This window comes from Ornithorhynchus anatinus, chromosome 7, assembly GCF_004115215.2.
Source record: "Ornithorhynchus anatinus isolate Pmale09 chromosome 7, mOrnAna1.pri.v4, whole genome shotgun sequence".
Lineage (NCBI taxonomy): Eukaryota > Metazoa > Chordata > Mammalia > Monotremata > Ornithorhynchidae > Ornithorhynchus > Ornithorhynchus anatinus.
In genome coordinates, this window is record NC_041734.1 from 2,220,286 (window position 1) to 2,239,946 (window position 19,661).

The 19,661-nt window shown below is 52.1% G+C and overlaps 1 protein-coding gene across 1 annotated transcript; it reads left to right on the forward strand.

Moving 5' to 3' along the window:
* The first annotated feature begins 804 nt into the window (after positions 1–804).
* MSC (musculin) lies at positions 805–5,287 on the forward strand. Its single transcript, XM_029069848.2, has 3 exons — positions 805–886; positions 989–1,362; positions 5,049–5,287. Exons 1-3 carry the CDS (start codon positions 805–807, stop codon positions 5,133–5,135), a joined length of 543 nt encoding a protein of 180 aa, XP_028925681.2. The 3' UTR covers positions 5,136–5,287.
* Positions 5,288–19,661: the final 14,374 nt, after the last annotated feature.

Genomic DNA, 19,661 nt, shown 5'->3' on the forward strand with positions numbered 1-19,661 from the left:
TCAGTGACCTCATCTGTAAAATGGGGATTGAGACTGCGAGCCCCACTTGGGACAGGGACTGCGTCCAACTCGATGACCTTGTATCTGTCCCAGCGCTTAGAACAGTGCTTAGCACATAGTAAGCGCTTAACTAATATCATTATTATTATCGTCATTATTGTTTTCTGGGGTGCCCTGGCGTGGGTTTTCCAGGGTTGCAACCCCATGATGGGGTTTGCCGGGGCACCTTGGCATGGGCTTTCCGGGGAACCCGAGGGGCGCTCAGGCCTGGAGAGGGGGATTTAAAGGAGGATAATAGTGATGATGATAATGGTGTTTTTTAAGATCTCACCATGCTCCAGGCACTGTATTAAAAGCCCGGGGGGAAGGGGGGCGTCGGCAAATCGAGTTGGACACCGTCCTCCGTCTCACAGTTTCCATCCCCATTTTCCCGAGCCCCAGAGAAGCGAAGTGACTCGCCCAAGGTCACCCAGCCGACACGTGGTGGAGCCGGGGTGGGAAACCGAGGGGCTGGAAGGCGAGGTTGCCCCTGCCCCTCCTTTATCCCCCCCACCCCCTCCGGATCCCGGGCCGGGGGGGCGGGCCGAGGGGGCCGATTGCCTCCAGGGGCGCGCCATAAATAGCTCCTCCGCGCTGGCCGCTGGCCACAGTCCGGCGCCCCCCGCGCCTCGCCCTCGCCCCGTCCCCTCGGTGCCCCCCGGGGGGGATCCCCCCGACCTCGGGCTCGCCCCCTTCCCCGCGTGTCCCCCCCCCCCGGGGGGAGAGGAGGGGGGACGCCCCCCCACCTCCCGCCCCCCTCCCCCGATGTCCACGGGCTCCAGCTGCGCCCCGGAGGAGCTGCCCCCCATGGCCCTGCGCGGCCTGAATTTGGGGTCCCCTCCCGGCCGCCCCCCGAGGCCGGGCCGGGCCGGGGGGGGACCGGGGGCCGGGGGGGACCCCGGCCCGGGGACCGCCCCCTCCTCGGCCGGGGAAGAAGAGGAGGAGGACGAGGACGAGGACGAGGAAGAAGAAGAAGAAGAGGAGGAGGAGGAGCTGTGCGCCCTGGGCGCAAGGAGCGGTGCCAAGAGGAAGAGGGCCCGGTCCGGCCCGGGGGGCGTGGGCAAGAAGCCCCCCATGCCCAAGCCCCCTCCGGGGGAGGGCAAGCAGTCGCAGAGGAATGCCGCCAACGCCCGGGAGAGGGCCAGGATGCGGGTGCTGAGCAAAGCCTTCTCCAGGCTGAAGACCAGCCTGCCCTGGGTGCCCGCCGACACCAAGCTCTCCAAGCTGGACACGCTGCGCCTCGCCTCCAGCTACATCGCCCACCTCCGCCAGCTCCTGCAGGACTCCCCCTTCGACGGCGGCTACGTGCACCCCGTCAACCTGGTAAGGAGCGGGGGAGACGCCCCCGGAGCCATCCTGCCCGGCGCCCACTCTGCGCGGAGCGCTGCGCCCGGCGCTCCGGGGGCCGGGACTCTTCACACGTTGGTTCGTGGCTCCTGCTGGAGCGCCTACTGAGCGCGGGGCGCTCCGGCCATCCATTCGATCGTAATAATAATAATAATAATAATGTTGGTATTTGTTAAGCGCTTACTAGGTGCAGAGCACTGTTCTAAGCGCTGGGGGAGATCCAGGGTCATCGGGTTGGCCCACGGGAGGCTCCCAGTTCATCCCCATTTTACAGATGAGGGAACCGAGGCGAAGTGAAGTGACTTGCCCCCAGTCACCCAGCTGACAAGTGGCGGAGGCGGGATTCGAACTCATGACCTCTGACTCCCAAGCCCGGGCTCTTTCCACCGAGCCACGCTGCTTAAGTCACGCCGATCGTATTTATGGAGCTCTCAGGGTGTGTAGTGCGCTCCATTCATTCGTTCGATGGTATTTATTGAGCGCTTACTGTGCGCAGAGCAGTTCGTTCGATCCTATTTATTGAGCGCTTACTTTGCGTAGAGCGCTCCATTCATTCGATGGTATTTGTTGAGCACTTATTGTGCAGAGCGCTCCATTCATTCGATGGTATTTATTCATTCAATAGTATTTATTGAGCGCTTACTATGTGCCGAGCACTGTACTAAGCGCTTGGAATGAACAAGTCGGCAACATATTGAGCACTTACTGTGCAGGGCACTCCATTCATTCATTCGATCGGATCCCGACTCTGCCCCTTGTCAGCTGCGTGACTGTGGGCAAGTCACTTCACTTCTCCGGGCCTCAGTTCCCCCATCTGTAAAATGGGGGTGAAGACTGTGACCCTCACGTGGGACAACCTCATTCCCCTGTATCTCCCCCAGCGCTTAGAACGGTGCTCTGCACGTAGTAAGCGCTTAACAAATACCAACATTATTATTACTTATTGAGCGCTGACTGTGTGGAGAGCACTCCATTCATTCGGTCGTATTTACTGAGCGCTTCCTGTGTGCAGAGCACTCCATCTGATCATGCTTACTGAGCGCGGAGCACTGTACTAAGCGCTCGAGGGACAGCGAGGGGTGATGGATGGGGCCTGAGAGTCATTCATTCATTCGATCATATTTATTGAGCACTTACTGTGTGCAGAGCACTGTACTCATTCATTCGTTCGTATTTATTGAGCGCTTACTCTATGCAGAGCACTGGAATCAACACTTGGGAAGTACAGTTCACCAACAGAGAAGCAGCGCGGCTTAGAGGAAAGAGCCCGGCCTTGGGAGTCAGAGGTCGTGAGTTCTAATCCCGGCTCTGCCACTTGTCAGCTGGGTGATTTTGGGCAAGTCACTTCACTACTCTGGGCCTCAGTTCCCTCATCTGTAAAAACAGGGACAGGGGAGACCGTCATGAGGGTCACGGGTTCTAATAATAATAACGATGATGGTATTTGTCAAGCACTTACTATGTGCCAAACGCTGTACTAAGCGCTGGAGTGAGTACAAGGAAATCGGGTTGGACGCAGTCCCTGTCCCTCTTGAGGCTTGCAGTCATTATCCCCATTGCACAGATGAGGTACCTGAGGCTCAGAGAAGTGAAATGACATGCCCAAGGTCACACAGCCGACAGGTGGCAGAGACGGTGGCCGCTTGCCCGAGTACTAGCGGATTGGGCCTGGCAGTCATGGGGGGTCATGGGTTCTAATCCCAGCTCCACCACCGGTCTGCTGCTCAGGGGACTGTGGGTAAGTCACTCCACTTCTCTGGGCCTCAGTTCCCTCATCTGTAAAATGGGGATGAAGATCGCGAGCCCACTGGGGGGACAGGGGTTGGGTCCAGTCACATTTGTTTCGCTCCACCCCAGTGTTTAGGGCAGTGCCCGGCACATAGTAAGCGCTTAACAAATACCATCATCCTTATTATTATTGGGAGAGGACAATATAAAAACAGACACATTCCTGCCCCCAGCCAACTCTCAGTCTAGAGGGGGATCCCCGTGTAATAATAATGATGATGACGGTGTTTGTTGAGCACTTCCTATGTGCCGGACACTGTACTAAGCGCTGGGGTAGATGCAGGCAAATCGGGTCGGACTCGGTCCCTGTCCCACGTGGGGCTCACGGTCTCCATCCCCGTTTCACAGATGAGGGAAGGGAGGCCCAGAGAATAATAATGTTGGTGTTTGTTAAGCGCTTACTATGTGCAGAGCACTGTTCTAAGCCCTGGGGTAGACACAAGGGAATCAGGTTGTCCCACGTGGGGCTCACAGTGTTAATCCCCATTTTACAGATGAGGTAACGGAGGCCCAGAGAAGCGAAGTGACTCGCCCACAGTCACCCAGCCGACAAGTGGCAGAGCTGGGATAGGAACCCATGATCTCTGACTCCGAAGCCCGTGCTCTTTCCACTGAGCCGCGCTGCTTCTCTGTGAAGTGACTCAGCCAAGGTCACACAGCAGACGAGGGTTGGATTAGAACCCACGACCTTCTGACTCCCAGGGTCTCTCCACTAGGGCCACGCCATTCCTCTGCGGGGTGCCTGACCGGATGGCCACCCAGGGGCTTAGAGACTCGTGGGGGAGGACCTCCCTTCCCAAAGTCTCTCCCCAATCCCCAAATGTACCCCGCCGTCCCCATTTACAGCCAGCCCCTTCGACCCCCGGAGTCTTTCTCTGCCCCTTGCGTCCCCCCCCCCCCCCCCGCCCCCCCGACAACCGTCCAATAGCTGCACCTCCAGCAGGCCGGGTGCTGGGGAGGTTGGGCTGGTGCCAGACACCCGATTTATAAAGCCCCAGAGGTCAGCTCCCGGCCACCGCTTCCTGGCAGGCTCAGACCCCTCCAGGGCCACCCAGCCTGCTCGGAGCTGCCGTGTGCAGGTCACTCCTCTGGACATCCACCCCCGTGATTAGACATAGACTAGCCAGATCCTCCGACTCTCCTGGCCTGACTCTCCCCTCCACACCGACCCAGCGCTGACCATCCGGCTCTGCTGACCCTTCCCCACAGTGGTCCAGCGGGGACTGGCCAAACACTCTGATTCTCCAGCCCGGACCGTCCCACGCCCCTGACTCTCCCCCGGTGACCCAGTATGGACCAGCCAAACCCTCTGACTCCCTCCCAGTGACCCAGCACGGACCACCCAATCCCCCTGACCCTCCCCCTCCATCCCCGACTCTCCCCCCGGTGACCCAGCCCGGACCATCCCACGGCCCCGACCCCTGACTCTCCCCCCAGTGACCCACCTTGGGGACCGTCCAACACCCCCGACCGTCCCCTCTCCATCCCTGACTATTCCCTTGCAGTAGGAGTGACAGTATTTATTAAGCGCCTACGGTGGGTAGAGCACTGTACCGAACGCTGCGATTGCCGGCCAGGACCCTCCGACGCCCCTGACTCTCCCCTCTCCGTCCCTCACTCTCCCCTCACGGTGACCCAGCATGGACCACCCCAGGACCTGGCTCCTCCTCCCCTCTCCATCCCTGACTCTCCCCCCGCCGGTGACCCAGCACGGCCCCTCCGGCACCCGTGACTCTCCCCTCTGAGTTCCCCGTGGGTTCCAGGACGAAGATGTGGGAAGGAAGGAGACCGGAGGCTCCCTTTTCGCGAGACCACCGGGGTCGATGTCCGTCTTCGCGGCCCCCTCCTCTAACCCCTGCCGCCTCTCTCCGCAGACGTGGCCGTTCGTGGTTTCCGGAAGACCCGAGCAGGACCCCAAGGACGGCCCTGCCTCCACTCGACTCTGTGGAACGAGGGCTTAGCCCCCGGGCCCGGCCTCGTCTGGTGGTCCGCCTGCTCCCCACGTCCCCCCCGGGAGACCCTGGGGGGGGGGGGGTCCCGGAGGGTCCCCGGGGCACGTAGATTTGCTAATATATTGACAGCAAGGAGAGCCCAGACTCTGGATTGATGGAGAACGGGGGTGATGGGGGGCTCGGGGGGTGCGGGGAGGTGACCCTTTAGCGCTCTCGTCCCCCTCGATCCAGCCCCACGAGGAGAAGTGGGATCCACGGCCCTGCGTGCGGCGAGGTCTCGTGTCGGCCGCGATGCGTGGAGCAAATGTAAATGACTTTATTTTTGTATAAATGCCATTAAACGCCTTCCGGTGACTCTCAGGCTGCCCACTCCGCCCGACCCCCGGGAAGTCCCCAGGATGCCCACCGTAGCCCTCCTAATAATAGCAATAATTATTAATAAATATGGCATTCGTTAAGCGCTCACTATGGGCCGGGCACTGTTCTAAGCGCTGGGGTGGATACCAGCAGACCGGGTCGGACACGGTCCTTTGCCCCACGCGGGGCTCACGGTCTCCGTCCCCATTTTCCAGATGAGGTCACCGAGGCCCAGAGAAGCGAAGTGACTCACCCAAGGTCACCCGGCGGACAACTGGCAGAGATGGGATTAGAACCCGGGACCTTCAGACTCCCAGGCCCGGACTCTAGCCACCACGCCGTGCTCCTCTTATCCTACAACTCCCAGACCCCCCACCCCATTAGAGACCCCGGATTCCCCCACTCTTCTTCCCAGATTCCTACCAGCCCAGTCTCCCTTCCACCAAACCCCTACGGCTCTAGGATAATACTAATAATATCCTTTCCCGTTTTCAAGATGAGGGAATGGGGTCCAGAGGAGTGAAGTGACTTACCCAAGGTCACGCAGCAGAGGGGTGGAGGAGCTGGGATTAGAACTCATGACCTTCTGACTCCCAGGCCCGGGCTCTAGCCGTTAGGCCGTGCTCCTTTCATCCGATCGGCTGGGGAAGAATGCCTTGGTCCCTTCCGGGCGGGCGGATTCTCATCCCTGCAGTCGCCGATGGAAGAAAGGTATCGATTTCAGGGTGGGAGACTCCCTCCTCCCTGCTGGGGACTTAGAGAAGCAGGGTGGGCTAAGAGGTGGAGCCCGGGCCTGGGTTCGAATCCCGGATCCGCCACATGTCTGCCGTGTGACCTTGGGCCAGTCACTTCAATTCTCTGTGCCTCAGTCCCCTCCTCTGTCCAAAGGAGATTTAAGACTTTGAATCCCATGCGGGATAGGGACTGTGTCCAACCTGATCAGCTTCTACCTACCCCAGTGGTTGGGACGGTGTTTGGCACATAGTAAGTGCGTAACAAGACCCCTAATTATAAACAGGCACATTCCCTGGCCACGATGAGCTTGCGAACTTAAACCAAGCGTGCAAGGACCGTGTCGGTGTGTTCTTTCCCAGCCTTCACTCGTTCAGTCGTATTTATTGAGCGCTTACTGTGTGCAGAGCTCTCTACTAAGCGTTGGAAAGTACAATGCGGCAACAAATAGAGACAATCCCTGCCCAACAACGGGCTCACAACCTAGAAGGGGGGAGACAGACAACAAGTAGACAGGCATCAATACCAGCAATATAAATAAATAGAATTATAAATATGTACACGTCGTTAATAAAATGAAATAGATTAATAAATATGTACATATATACACACAAGTGCTGTGGGGCAGGGAGGGGGTAGGACAGAGGGAGGGAGTCGGGGCGATGGGGAGGGGAGGAGGAGCGGAGGAAAAGGGGGGGCTCGGTCTGGGAAGGCCTCCTGGAGGAGGTGAGCTTTCAGTAGGGTTTTGAATGCATACTGTGGGCAGTCAATAAATACTATCACTACTACTAATAATAATCATGGTATTTGTTAAGCGCTTACTATGTACCAGGCACTGTACTAAGCGCTGGGGTGGATCCAAGCAAATCAGGTGGGGCCCGGTCCCCGTCCCACACGGGGCTCGCGCTCTTCATCCCCATTTTACAGATGAGGTCCGGGAGGCCCCGGAGAAGTGAAGTGACCCACCTAAGGTCACACCTTCCTGACTCCCAGGCCCTCGCTCTATCCACTGGGCCACGCTGCTTTCCCAGGCTCATGTGGAGCTCAGGCCCAGCTGGTGAGAACATCCAGCTTCTCACCCTTCACCCTTGGCACCTGGGCAAGGCTCAGGCGAGGGGCGGGGGGGTGGGGTGGGGGGTAGGGGGTGGGGGTGAAGTGGGGGGGCTACCGTAATTTATGGACGCAGTGTGCAGCACATTCCGCCCCCCCCACCAGCGACCCTCCCTCTCCTGGATAAGGTTGGACAGCGCCGCATTTCACCGGGTCACCAGGAGGGGGCGCTAAGGAGCCCCAACATATTCTGGTACATGGTGTTCATTCATTCATTCACTCATTCATCCATCCATTCATCCATTCATCATTTCATTCATTCGTTCGTTCGTTCCTTCAGTCATTCAATTGTATTTACTGAGCTCCTCCTGTGTGCAGAGCACTGCACTAAGCACTCAGTACAATCCAGCCACAAGTAGAGACCATTCATTCAATAGCATCTATTGAGCGCTATGTGCAGAGCACTGTACTAAGCGCTTGGAATGGACAATCCGGCAACAGATAGAGACCACCCCTGCCCCGTGATGGGAAATTCATTCATTCATTCAATAGTATTTATTGAGCGCTTACTATGTGCAGAGCACTGTACTAAGCGCTTGGAATGGACAAATGGGTAACAGATAGAGACGGTCCCTGCCCTTTGACGGGCTTACAGTCTAATCAGGGGAGACGGACAGACAAGAACAAGAACAATAGCAATAAAATAGCAATAAATAATGGGAAATCCCAGCCCACACCGGGCTCCCAGTCTAGAATGGGGGAGACAGGCCTCCCGACAAGTAAGCAGGCATCAGTTCATTCATTCAGTCGTATTTATTGAGCGCTTATTGTGTGCAGAGTACTGGACTAAGCACTTGGGAAGTAGAATACAGGAACAAAGAGAGACAATCCTGGCTCACAACAGGCTCACAATCCAGAAGGGAGGGAGACAGGCATCAAAACAAATGAACAGGCATCAATTCCTTCCTTCATTCAATTGTTTAGCACTCACCGTGTGCAGAGCACTGTACTAAGCGCTTGGAAAGTACAATTCGCAACAGGGACAATTTCTACCCAGCAATGGGCTCGAAGTCTAGAAAGGGGGAGACAGGCAACAAAACTAGACAGACATCAATAACATCAAAATAAATAAATAGAATTACAGATATCAATAGCATCGATAAAAATAAAAAAATAGAATTGTAGGTATATACCCACCATTAATATAAATAGAATTATAAATATGTACATATATACACAAGTGCTGGGGGTGGGTAGAGCAAAGGGAGTGAGTTGGGATGATGGGGAGGGGAGGAGGAGCAGAGGGAAAAGCGCTTATTATGTGCCAAGCACTGTTCTAAGCACTGGGGATAGAAGTTAAACAGGTTGGACACAGTCCCTGTCTCCTACGTGGGGCTCACGCTCTTATCCCCATTTTACAGATGAGGGAACTGAGGTACAGACCCAAGGTCACACAACAGAGAAATGGTAGAATTGGGATTAGAACCCAGGTCCTTCTGACTCCCAGACTGTGCTCTATGCATTAAGCCACGCTGCCTCTGTTAGGCAATAATAATAATTATGGCATTTGTTAAGTGCCAACTATGTGCAAAGCACTGTTCTAAGCGCTGGGGAGGATACAAGGTGATCAGGTTGTCCCACGGGGGGCTCACAGTCAATCCCCATTTTATGGATGAGGTAACTGAGGCCCAGAGAAGTGAAGTGACTTGCCCAAGGTCACACAGCAGACAAGTGGCAGAGTCGGGATTCGAACCCATGTCTTCTCACTCCTAACCCCGGGCTCTTGCCACGGAGCCACGCTGTACTAAGCGCTTGGGCGGGTAGGCAACCCAGAGACACATTCCCGCCCTTAGCGAGCTCACAGTCTACTTTGCATATGGAAATCTGTAAAATGGGGATTAAAAAATGTGAGCCCCACGGGGGACAATCTGATGACCCTGTATCCCCCCCCCCCCAGCGCTTAGAACAGTGCTCGGCACATAGGAAGCGCTTAACGAATACCATCATTATCGTTATTATTACAGTGCTTTGCACACAGTAAGCGCCCAATAAATACGATCGAATGAATGAATGAATGATTCAACTTTGCGTTCTCAGCGCCCCCTGCTGGTCCCGCAGGGAAATTTCGGCCGGGGGGGGGGGTTTCAAGGCGATGCGGAGGCGGGAGGATGGCGCCATCTCCTGGCTGATTTTATTTTTACAGGGACTCGCCCCGAAAGGTCGTTTACCAGAAACCACTGCAAAATAATACTAATAATGTTGGTATTTGTTAAGCGCTTCCTATGTGCCGAGCACTGTTCTAAGCGCTGGGGGAGATACAGGGTCATCAGGTCGGCCCACGTGAGGCTCACAGTTAATCCCCATTTTACAGATGAGGTCACTGAGGCCCAGTGAAGTGACTTGCCCCCAGGCACACAGCTGACAAGTGGCAGAGCCGGGAGTCGAACTCATGACCTCTGACTCCGAAGCCCAGGCTCTTTCCGCTTCCCTGAATCTTTTATTGAATCTTTGCAAAAGATTCAATAGTATTTACTGAGGCTTACTATGTGCAGAGCACTGTACTAAGCGCTTGGAATGGACAATCGGCAACAGATGGAGACCATCCCTGCCCATTGACGGGCTCACAGTTTAATAGGGGGAGACAGACGGACAACAACTTAATCACGATAAATAGAATCAAGGGGATGAACACCTCATTAACAAAATAAATAGGGTAATAAAGATATACACAAATGGTAATGATGATAAATGGTATTTGTTAAGCGCTTACTATGTTGTGCATGTTTGTATATATTATTTCTCACTCTATTTTATTAATGGTGTGTATATGTATCTATGAAGCAGCGTGGTAAGTGGAAAGAGCCCGGGCTTGGGAGTCAGAGGTCCTGGGTTCTAATCCCGCCTCCGTCACTCGTCAACTGGGTGACTTTGGGCCACGTCACTTTTCTGGGCCTGTTTTCGTTCCGTTTTGCTCTGCTGTCTGTCTCCCCCGATCAGACCGTGGCCCGTCACTGGGCAGGGACTGTCTCTATCTGTTGCCGAATTGTCCATTCCAAGCGCTTAGTACAGTGCTCTGCACATAGTAAGTGCTCAATAAATACTATTGAATGAATGAATGAATCCCGGCTCCGCCACTTGTCAGCTGTGTGACTTTGGGCAAATCACTTCACTTCTCTGGGCCTCAGTGACCTTATCTGGAAAATGGGGGTTAATAGTGTTGGTATTTGTTAAGCGCTTACTATGTGCCAAGCACTGTTCTAAGCACTGGGGTAGATACAAGGTAATCAGGTTGTCCCACGTGGGGCTCACAGTTTTAATCCCCATTTTCCAGATGAAGTAACTGAGGCATAGAGAAGTGAAGTGACTTGCCCAAAGGCACCCAGCTGACAAGTGGCAGAGTGGGATTAGAAGCCACAACCTGACAACCCGATCACCTTGTAATAATAATAATGTTGGTATTTGTTAAGCGCTTACTATGTGCCGAGCACTGTTCTAAGGGCTGGGGGAGACACAGGGGAATCAGGTTGTCCCACGTCTTAATCCCCATTTGACAGATGAGGTAACTGAGGCACAGAGAAGTGAAGTGACTCGCCCAGTGTCACACAGCTGATAAGTGGCAGAGCCGGGATTCGAACCCATGACCTCTGACTCCAAAGCCCGGGCTCTTTCCACTGAGCCATGCTGCTTCTCTACCCGGCGTTTAGAACAGTGCTTCGCACATAGAAAAGCGCTTAACAAATATCATTATTATCATATTATTTATTTTGATGGTATCGATGCCTGACTACATGTTTTGGTTTGCTGTCCGTCTCCCCCTCTTAGACCGTGAGCCCGTTGTTGGGCAAGGATGTCTCTGTTGCCGAATTGTGCATTCCAAGTGCTTAGTACAGTGTTCTGCACACAGTAAGGGCTCAATAAGTATGATTGGCTGACTTAATGAATGAACGGAGAACCAGTTTGGAGTAAGTTCTGAAGATTTCCCAACTGACAAAGTACCTCTCCAGACCATCAGCAACAGACTTGCTTTCCTATGTGACTCCCCGTAATTGAAGTTGAGCCCATGGTTGGACAGGGATTGTCTCTGTCTGTTGCCAAATTGTACTTTCCAAGCGCTTAGTACAGTGCTCTGCACACCGTAAGCACTCAATAAATACGTTTGAATGAATAAATGAAGTTGGGTTGCTTCATGAGATTGGCTAAAGGCCCGACGGGTTCCGTCGGTCAAGAGCGAACCCCTGCTAGACAATGCTATTATCGTGATTATCGTGATAACGATAATGACAACAACAAAAAAGAGGAGAGGAGAAAAAAAAGAGAAGAGGAGCAGCGTGGCTCAGTGGAAAGAGCCCGGGCTCGAGAGTCAGAGGTCGTGGGTTCTAATCCCGACTGCGCCACGTGTCCACTGGGTGACTTTGAGCCACGTCACTTTTCTGGGCCTCAGTTGCCTCATCTGTAAAATGGGGGTGAAGACTGGAAGCCCCACTTGTGACAACCTGATTACCTTGTAGCCCTCCCAGTGCTTAGAAAGGTGCTTGGCACATAGAAAATGCTCAACAAATACCATTAAAAAGAAAAAGCAACCACAACGACAATCTGCTGTATGACCTTAGGCAAGTCACTTCACGTCTCTGGACCTCAGTTACCTCAGCTGTAAAATGGGGATGGAGACTGTGAGTTCCACGTGGGACAGGGACTGGGTCCAACGCAATTTGCTTGGATCCACCCCAGCACTTAGAACAGTGCCAGGCATATAATAAGCACTAAATAAGTGCCATTATTATTATTGATAATTATTATGAATAATTGTTAAGGACATTCTATGTCATAATAATGATTATCATATTTGTTAAATGCTTATTATAGGATAGGCACTGTTCTAAGCACTGGGGTGGATACGAGCAATTCGGGTTGGACACAGGCCCTGTCCCCTGTGAGGCTCACGGTCTCGGTCCCCATTTTCCAGATGAGGGAACTGAGGCCCAGAGAAGTGAAGTGACTTACCCAAGGTCACACAGCAGATAAGTGGTGGAGTTGGGATTAGAACCCTTGACCTCTGCCTCCTAGGCCTGGGCTCTATCCACTACACCATGCTGCTTCTCCAAACTATGTACTATTTGGTATTTGTTAAGCGCTTACTGTGTGCCAAGCACTGTACTCAGAGCTGGGGTGGATGCAAGCAAATTGGATTGGATGCAGTCTTAATCCCCATTTTACAGAAGCGGTCACTGAGGCACAGAGAAATGAAGTGACCAGCCCAAGGCCACACGGCAGACAAGCGGTGGAGCCGGGATTGGAACCCATGACCTTCTGACTCCCAGGCCAATGCTCTATCCACTACGCCATGCCGTTTCCCATGTGTTCCAAGCACTGTACTAAGCGCTGGTGTAGATACAAGATGCTCAGGTCAGACCCCCACACACTGCAGTCCTCGGAGCCAGGAGAGGTGGCCATTGGGCCCATTTCACGGATCGCTCGATCGAGGCACGGGGGGGACCGTCCGTGACTCGCCTCAGCTCTGACGGGGATTCCCGGCCACATCCAGCATCGAGCTCGGAGCTTCGGAGGGAGTGTGCTGGACTCAGTTTACCTGCCTTTTCCCGACAAGGCCCATGGCCGCTTCACACTGGAGGTGTGGGGGTCGGGGAGTGTCCGTGGAGGGGATCCGGAAATGGTACACAGAGGACATGCCCCTGTCCCAGGCACTCCTGGGCCTGTAATCAATCAATTAATCAATCAATGGTATTTATTAAGCATTTATTATGTGCAGAGCATTGTACTAAACACTTGGGAGAGGACAATACAACATAATTAGCAGAGATGTTCCCTGCCCATAATGAGCTGAGAGTTTAGTGAGGGAAGTAGACATTACCATAAATAAGTAAGTTATAATAATTATGGCATTTGTCAAGTGCTTGCTACGTGCCAAGCACTGATCTAAACGCTGGGGTAGATACAAGGCAATCAGGTTTTCCCGTGTGGGGCTCAGTCTTCCTCCCCATTTTCCAGTGGAGGTAACTGAGGCCCAGAGAAGTGAATTGGCTTGCCCAAGGTCACATAGACAAGTGGCGGAGGCGGGATTAGAACCCATGTCCTCTGACTCCCAAGCCTGGGTTCTTGCCACTAAGCCACCCTGCTTCTCATATATATAATATGTATTATATAATATATGTAATCATAGATTATAATTACGTAATTATGATGACAGTGGTATTCGTTAGGTTTTTATTATCATTAGCAGCGTGGCTCAGTGGAAAGAGCCCGAGCTTGGGAGTCAGAGGTCATGGGTTCGAATCCCAGCTCCGCCACTTGTCAGCTGGGTGACTGGGGGCAAGTCACTTTACTTCTCTGGGCCTAAGTTCCCTCATCTGTAAAATGGGTATTAACTGTGAGCCTCACGTGGGACAACTTGATTACCCTGTATCTACCTCAGCACTTAAAACAGTGCTCTGCACAGAGTAAGTGCTTAACAAATACCAGCATCATTATTATTATTATCATATAATAATAATAGTGGTGTTTGTTAGGCACTTACTAAGTGCCAGGCACTGTTCTAAGCGCTGGGGTAGATACAAGATAAGTATACCAACACCCACAGTGACACCAAGGGTTGAGGGGTGAGGAAGAGGATTGGGGGTCCCGCTTGATGAGAATTAATTGTGTTATTTGTGAAGAGCTTACTATGTGCCAGGCACTGTCCTAAGCCCTGGGGTGGAGACAAGCACAAGGGGTTGGACCCAATCCCTGTCGGACAGGGGGCTCACACTCTTTGTCCCCATTTGAGAGATGAGGGATAGAGAAGTGACTTGTCCAAGGTCACACACTTGCCCAGGGGGTCTCATGGTAGTCACGGTGTCACCAAGATCCACTGAGGCAGGGCACTGGTGGCTCTTGGTGGGGAGAGAAGGGACTGTTATCATCAACTTTCTTTCCCCCACTTTTCCTCCTCTCCCACTCCCTTCTGCGCCACCCCGACTCGCTCCCTTTATTCATCCCCTCTCATCCATTCTGTCGCATTTATTGAGCGCTTACTATGTGCAGAGCGCTGTGCTAAGCGCTCTCCCAGCCCCACACCACTGATGTCCATACCCGTCATTTGATTTATTTCTGTTGATGTCCCAGTCTAAGGCCCCCTTTTGCTCTGCTCTCCCTCCCTTTGCTCTCCCCTCTCCCCTCCCTCCTAAACTTGGGTTCATATCTACATATTCATAATTATTATTCTATTTATTTTTCTTAATGATGTGAATCTACCTATAATTCTATTTATAATGATGCTACTGATGCCTGTTCATTTGTTTGCATGTCTGTCTTCCCCCCTTCTAGACTGTGAGCCCGTTGTGGGCGGGGATTGTCTCTCTTTGTTGCTGAAGTGTACTCTCCCAAGCGCTTAGTACAGTGCTCTGCACACAGTAAGCGCTCAATAAATGCGACCGAATGAATGAATGAACGGCTGCTCCAGCCTGGGTTGAGTCAGCAGGGGGCGCTCCGGACTAGGTTTCCAATGGTCATTCATTCATTCAACTGTATTTATTGAGCGCTTACTGTGTGCAGAACACTGTGCTAAGCGTTGTTTTGTTAATGAGATGTACATCACCCTGATTCTATTTATTTGCTATTGTTTTAATGAGATGTTCTTCCCCTCGATTCTATTTATTGCCCTTGTTCTTGTCTGTCCGTCTCCCCCCATTAGACCGTAAGCCCATCAGAGGGCAGGGACTGTCTCTATCTGTTACCGATTTGTCCATTCCAAGCGCTTAGTACAGTGCTCTGCACATAGTAAGCGCTCAATAAATACTATTGAATGAATGAATGCTTAGTAAAGTGGTCGTCCCATAATGGTCTCTCAGCCTCCTCCGTTCTCACCGGCTCCTTGTTTTAGCGGCATTCTGGGCTCAGGGGGTCCAGGACTGAGGTCTTAATTATTGTTATTATTATTGCATTTGTTAAGCACTTACCACGTGCTAAGCCCTGCTCTAACCACTGGAATAGAGACAAGGTAATCAGTTTGTCCCAATTGGGACTCACACTTTTAATCCCCATTTTACAGATGTGGTAACTGAGGCACGGAGAAGCTAAGTGAATTGCCCAAGGTTACACAGAAGATAAGTGGCGGAGGCTGGATTAGAACCCACGTCCTCTGACTCCCAAGCCCCGGATCTTTCCACTAAGCCACGCTGCTTCTTTTGGCCCAGCACACCTCTCTGCTTCGTGTGGAAGTCAGCCCAGCTCTCAATAATAATAATAATGATCACGGTGGTATTTGTTAAGCGCTTACTATGTACCAGGCACTGTAGTAAGCGCTGGAGTAGATTACAGAAGAGCATGGCTCAGTGGATAGGGCACGGGCCTGGGAATCAGAAGGTCATGGATTCTAATCCTGGCTCTGCCACTTGTCTGCTTGGGCAAGTCACTTCACTTCCCTGGGTCTCAGTTACCTCATCTGGAAAATGAGGATGAAGACTGTGAGCCCCATGTGGGACAGGGACTGTGTTCAACCTAATTACCTTGTATCTACCCAAGCGCTTAGAACAGTGCCTGGCACATAATAAGTGCTTTACAAATTACATCATTATTATTATTATTATTATTATACAAATAAATCCCAGTCCCTGTCGCATATGGGACTCACAGTCTCCGTCCCCATTCTCCAGTGTTTAGACCGTGAGCTCGTTGTTGGGCATGGATGGTCTCTATCCGTTGCCGAATTGTCCATTCCAATCGCTTAGTACAGTGCTCTGCACATAGTAAACGCTCAATAAATACGATTGAACGAATGAATGAATGAATGAATGAGGGACTTGAGGCCCAGAGAAGTGAAGCGACTTGCCCAAGTTCACCCCACAGACAAGTGGCAGAGCCGGGATTAGAACCCCAGACCTTCTGACTCCCAGGCCGGGGCTCGAGCCACAACGCCACGCTGCTTCTCGATCCGAGCGGGGGCGTTTCAGCGTGAAGCGGGGAGACCCCCAAAGGCTTTGCCGGGGTCGACTCACTCCCCTCCTCCCGCCACCCCGGGGTTTTCCCGAGGAAGGAAGGATGAGTTTTATGTAGCACAGGGCTACATATCCCCGGCTCCGGATAGTTAACAATTTACAACTGCACCGGGCCCGGAGGTTTGGAAACCTCCGGCTTCTGGGAAACCGCTTTCAGGCCTGGAAGCGGATGGAGCCTGGAGTCCGCTGAGGAGATCCGGGACCCGGGAAGTCAAGGAGGAGGAGGAGGAGGGTCACACTTCCCGGTTCCGGGGCGGCGAGGGTCTGGGGGCGATGATAATAATAATAATGGTGGTATTTGTTAAACGCTTTCTATGTGCCAAGCACTATTCTACAAGGTCATCAGGTTGTCCCATGTGAGGTTCACGCTCTTAATCCCCATTTGACAGACGAGGTAACTGAGGCCTAGAGAAATGAAATGACTTGCCCAAAGTCACCCAGCTGATAAGCGGCAGAGCTGGGATTAATAATAATAATAATGATGATGATATTTGTTAAGCGCTTATTGTGTGCAAAGCACTGTTCTAAGAGCTGGGGTTGATACAAGGTAATGAGGTTGTCCCATGTGGGGCTCCCAGTCTTAATCTCCGTTTTACAGAGGAGGTAACTGAGGCACAGGGAAGTGACTTGACTTGCCCAAAGTCACACAGCTGATAAGTGGCAGAGTCGGGATTAGAATCCATGACCTCTGACTCCCAAGCCTGGGCTCTTTCCTCTAAGCCTCACTGCTTCTCACTCTGCCCACCTCCAAAGCCTCATTCAATCAATCAATCAGTCAATCAGATTGAGTCCTTCATTCAGTCGCCTTTCATTCTATCGTATTTATTGAGCGCTTACTGTGTGCAGAGTCCTGTGCTAAGTCAATCAGTAGTATTTATCAGACATCCGCCGCGCACGGAGCACTGGACTAAATCAATCGATCGGTGGTAATCAATACTAATTATGGTGTTTGTTAAATGCCTCCTATGTGCTGAGCGCCGTTCTAAGTGCTGGGGTAGATACAAGGTAAACAGGTTGGTATTTATTGAGCTCCTTTGTGCACAAAGCACTGTAAGTCCGCGTTGTTTGTTGAGCACCTCCCTGTGCCCGTTACGATGGTACACATATTACCATAATATGTAATAATAAGAGTCAGAAAGTTGTGGGGTCTCATCCCAGCTCTGCCCCTTGTCTGCCGTGAGACCTTGGGCAAGTCATTTTGCTTCTCTGTGCCTCAGTTTCTTCATCTGTAAGATGGGGAATAAGACCCTGAGCCCCACATGGGTCAGGGACTGCGTCCACCCCGATTTGCTTGCATCCGCCTCAGCGCTTAGTACAGTGCCTGGCACATAGGGAGTGCTTAGCAAATACCACAGAAATAATTATTATAATAAATACGATTGATTGACTTCAGCCGGCTTCAATCAGATGGTCCTCATTTCACACCGCTGCTCCTTGGGGTGCGTCACCACAGCCCCCCACACCCTCTCCGGTTCGGGGCCGCTTTTTAATCTCTCCCACCCACGCCGACCTCAACGGAGGTCGAAGATCTTCCCGCTCACGTCCCAGCAGTTCTGCCGACGGAACAATCCGTTTCCCAAGCAAGCGGACCCTCCTCGGACCTCCCCACCAGGCCCACGACTTCGTCCCCTCGAACGGATCGAGTTGTCCCGGCACCGGTACCGTGTCATACGATCCGGGATCCGGGCCGACTTCAAAGCCGTCGGTGGAGATTCCGATATCGTCAAGGTGGTCTGGATCCGCCCTAGTGATGAAGACACTTGTCAGCGTGGCTTCCAAATTAAAGACGATCTGGTGGGAAATGAAGGGTGACTTCCCCTCTTTCGGGTTAGGCTGATTGACCCCGAACAATTTCGCTTCTTCAATACGGGTTTGTTACGCTGGGAAAAAAGAAATAACAAAAGGAAATCGTACCCGCAAGATCTTCTTTGGGCGATTTATTCAATCTTTCAATTATTGAGCGCTTACTGTGTGCAGAGCACTGTACTAAGCGCTTGAAAGAAGACAATACAGCAACAAACATATTCATAGAGAAGCAGCGTGGCGCAGTGGAAAGAGCATGGGCTTTGGAGTCAGGGCTCATGAGTTCGAATCCCAGCTCTGCCACTTGTCGGCTGTGTGACTGTGGGCGAGTCACTTAACTTCTCTGTGCCTCAGTTACCTCATCTGTAAAATGGGGATTAAGACTGTGAGCCCCACGTGGGACAACCTGATTCCCCTGTGTTTACCCCAGCGCTTAGAACAGTGCTCTGCACATAGTAAGCGCTTAACAAATACCAACATTATTATTATTATTCCCTGCTCTCCGCAGGCTCCCACTCTAGAGATCAAAGGGGAACCCTACCTGTGACCTGAGTTCTAATCCCAGCTCTGCCACTCGCCTGCTGTGTGATCTTGGGCAAGTCACTTGATGTCTCTGGGCCTCGGTTTCGTCATCTGTAAAATGGGGACTCAGTGAATGGCCTACCTCGTCCTTAGGCTGTGAGCCTCATGGGGGAGAGCGACTGTGTCTGACCTGATTATCTCATGTCCACCCTAGCACTTCGCACAGTGTTTGGTACACAGTAAACCCTTAATACTTAAAAAGAGTTATTAGGATTCTCCACCGTGCTCACTTTGGGACAAGCCCTAGGGCAGGTCGGGGCACTATTCATTTATTCATTCAACTAATTCAATCAGTCGTATTTATTGAGCGCTTACCACATGCAGAACACTGTACTAAGCACTTTGAAAGCACAGTACGATATTCCGTTATGTCGCTTGCGTGAACTCAGGTAAACAACCCTATTTCCTTCTTCCTCCTACCTGTAAATTATTTCAGTAGCCGTCTCCCCCTGCCTTTAGATTAGAAACTCTTTGGAGACAGAGATAATAATAATAATAATGATGGCATTTCTTAAGTGCTTACTATGTGCCAAGCACTGTTCTAAGCACTGGGGTAGATTCAAGGTAATCAGGTTGTCCCACGTGGGGCTCACAGTCTTAACCCCCATTTTACGGGTGAGAGAGGCTCAGAGAAGTGAAGTGGGTTGCCCAAGGTCACACAGCAGACAAGTGGCTGGGACGGGATTAGAACCTGCATCCTCTGAATCCCAAGCCCGGGCTCTTTCCACTAAGCCAGGCTGCTTCTCTATTCATGTCTGTTCACATAATTAGTGTCTTCGAAGTGCTTAGAAGTGCCTTGCTCGCAATTAACACTCAATAAATACCAATCATCTGATTATTATGCTTTCTGTGCCAAATTCCTTTGATTTTAAAAATACAACAATCAGTAGCATTTATGGAACCAACCACTTTTCCTAATCTGTTTCGTTTTGTTAATGATAGTTGCTAATCACGTACTGTGTGCCAGACACTGTACTAAATGCTGGGGTAGATACAAGCTTACCTAGTTAGATGAAGTTCA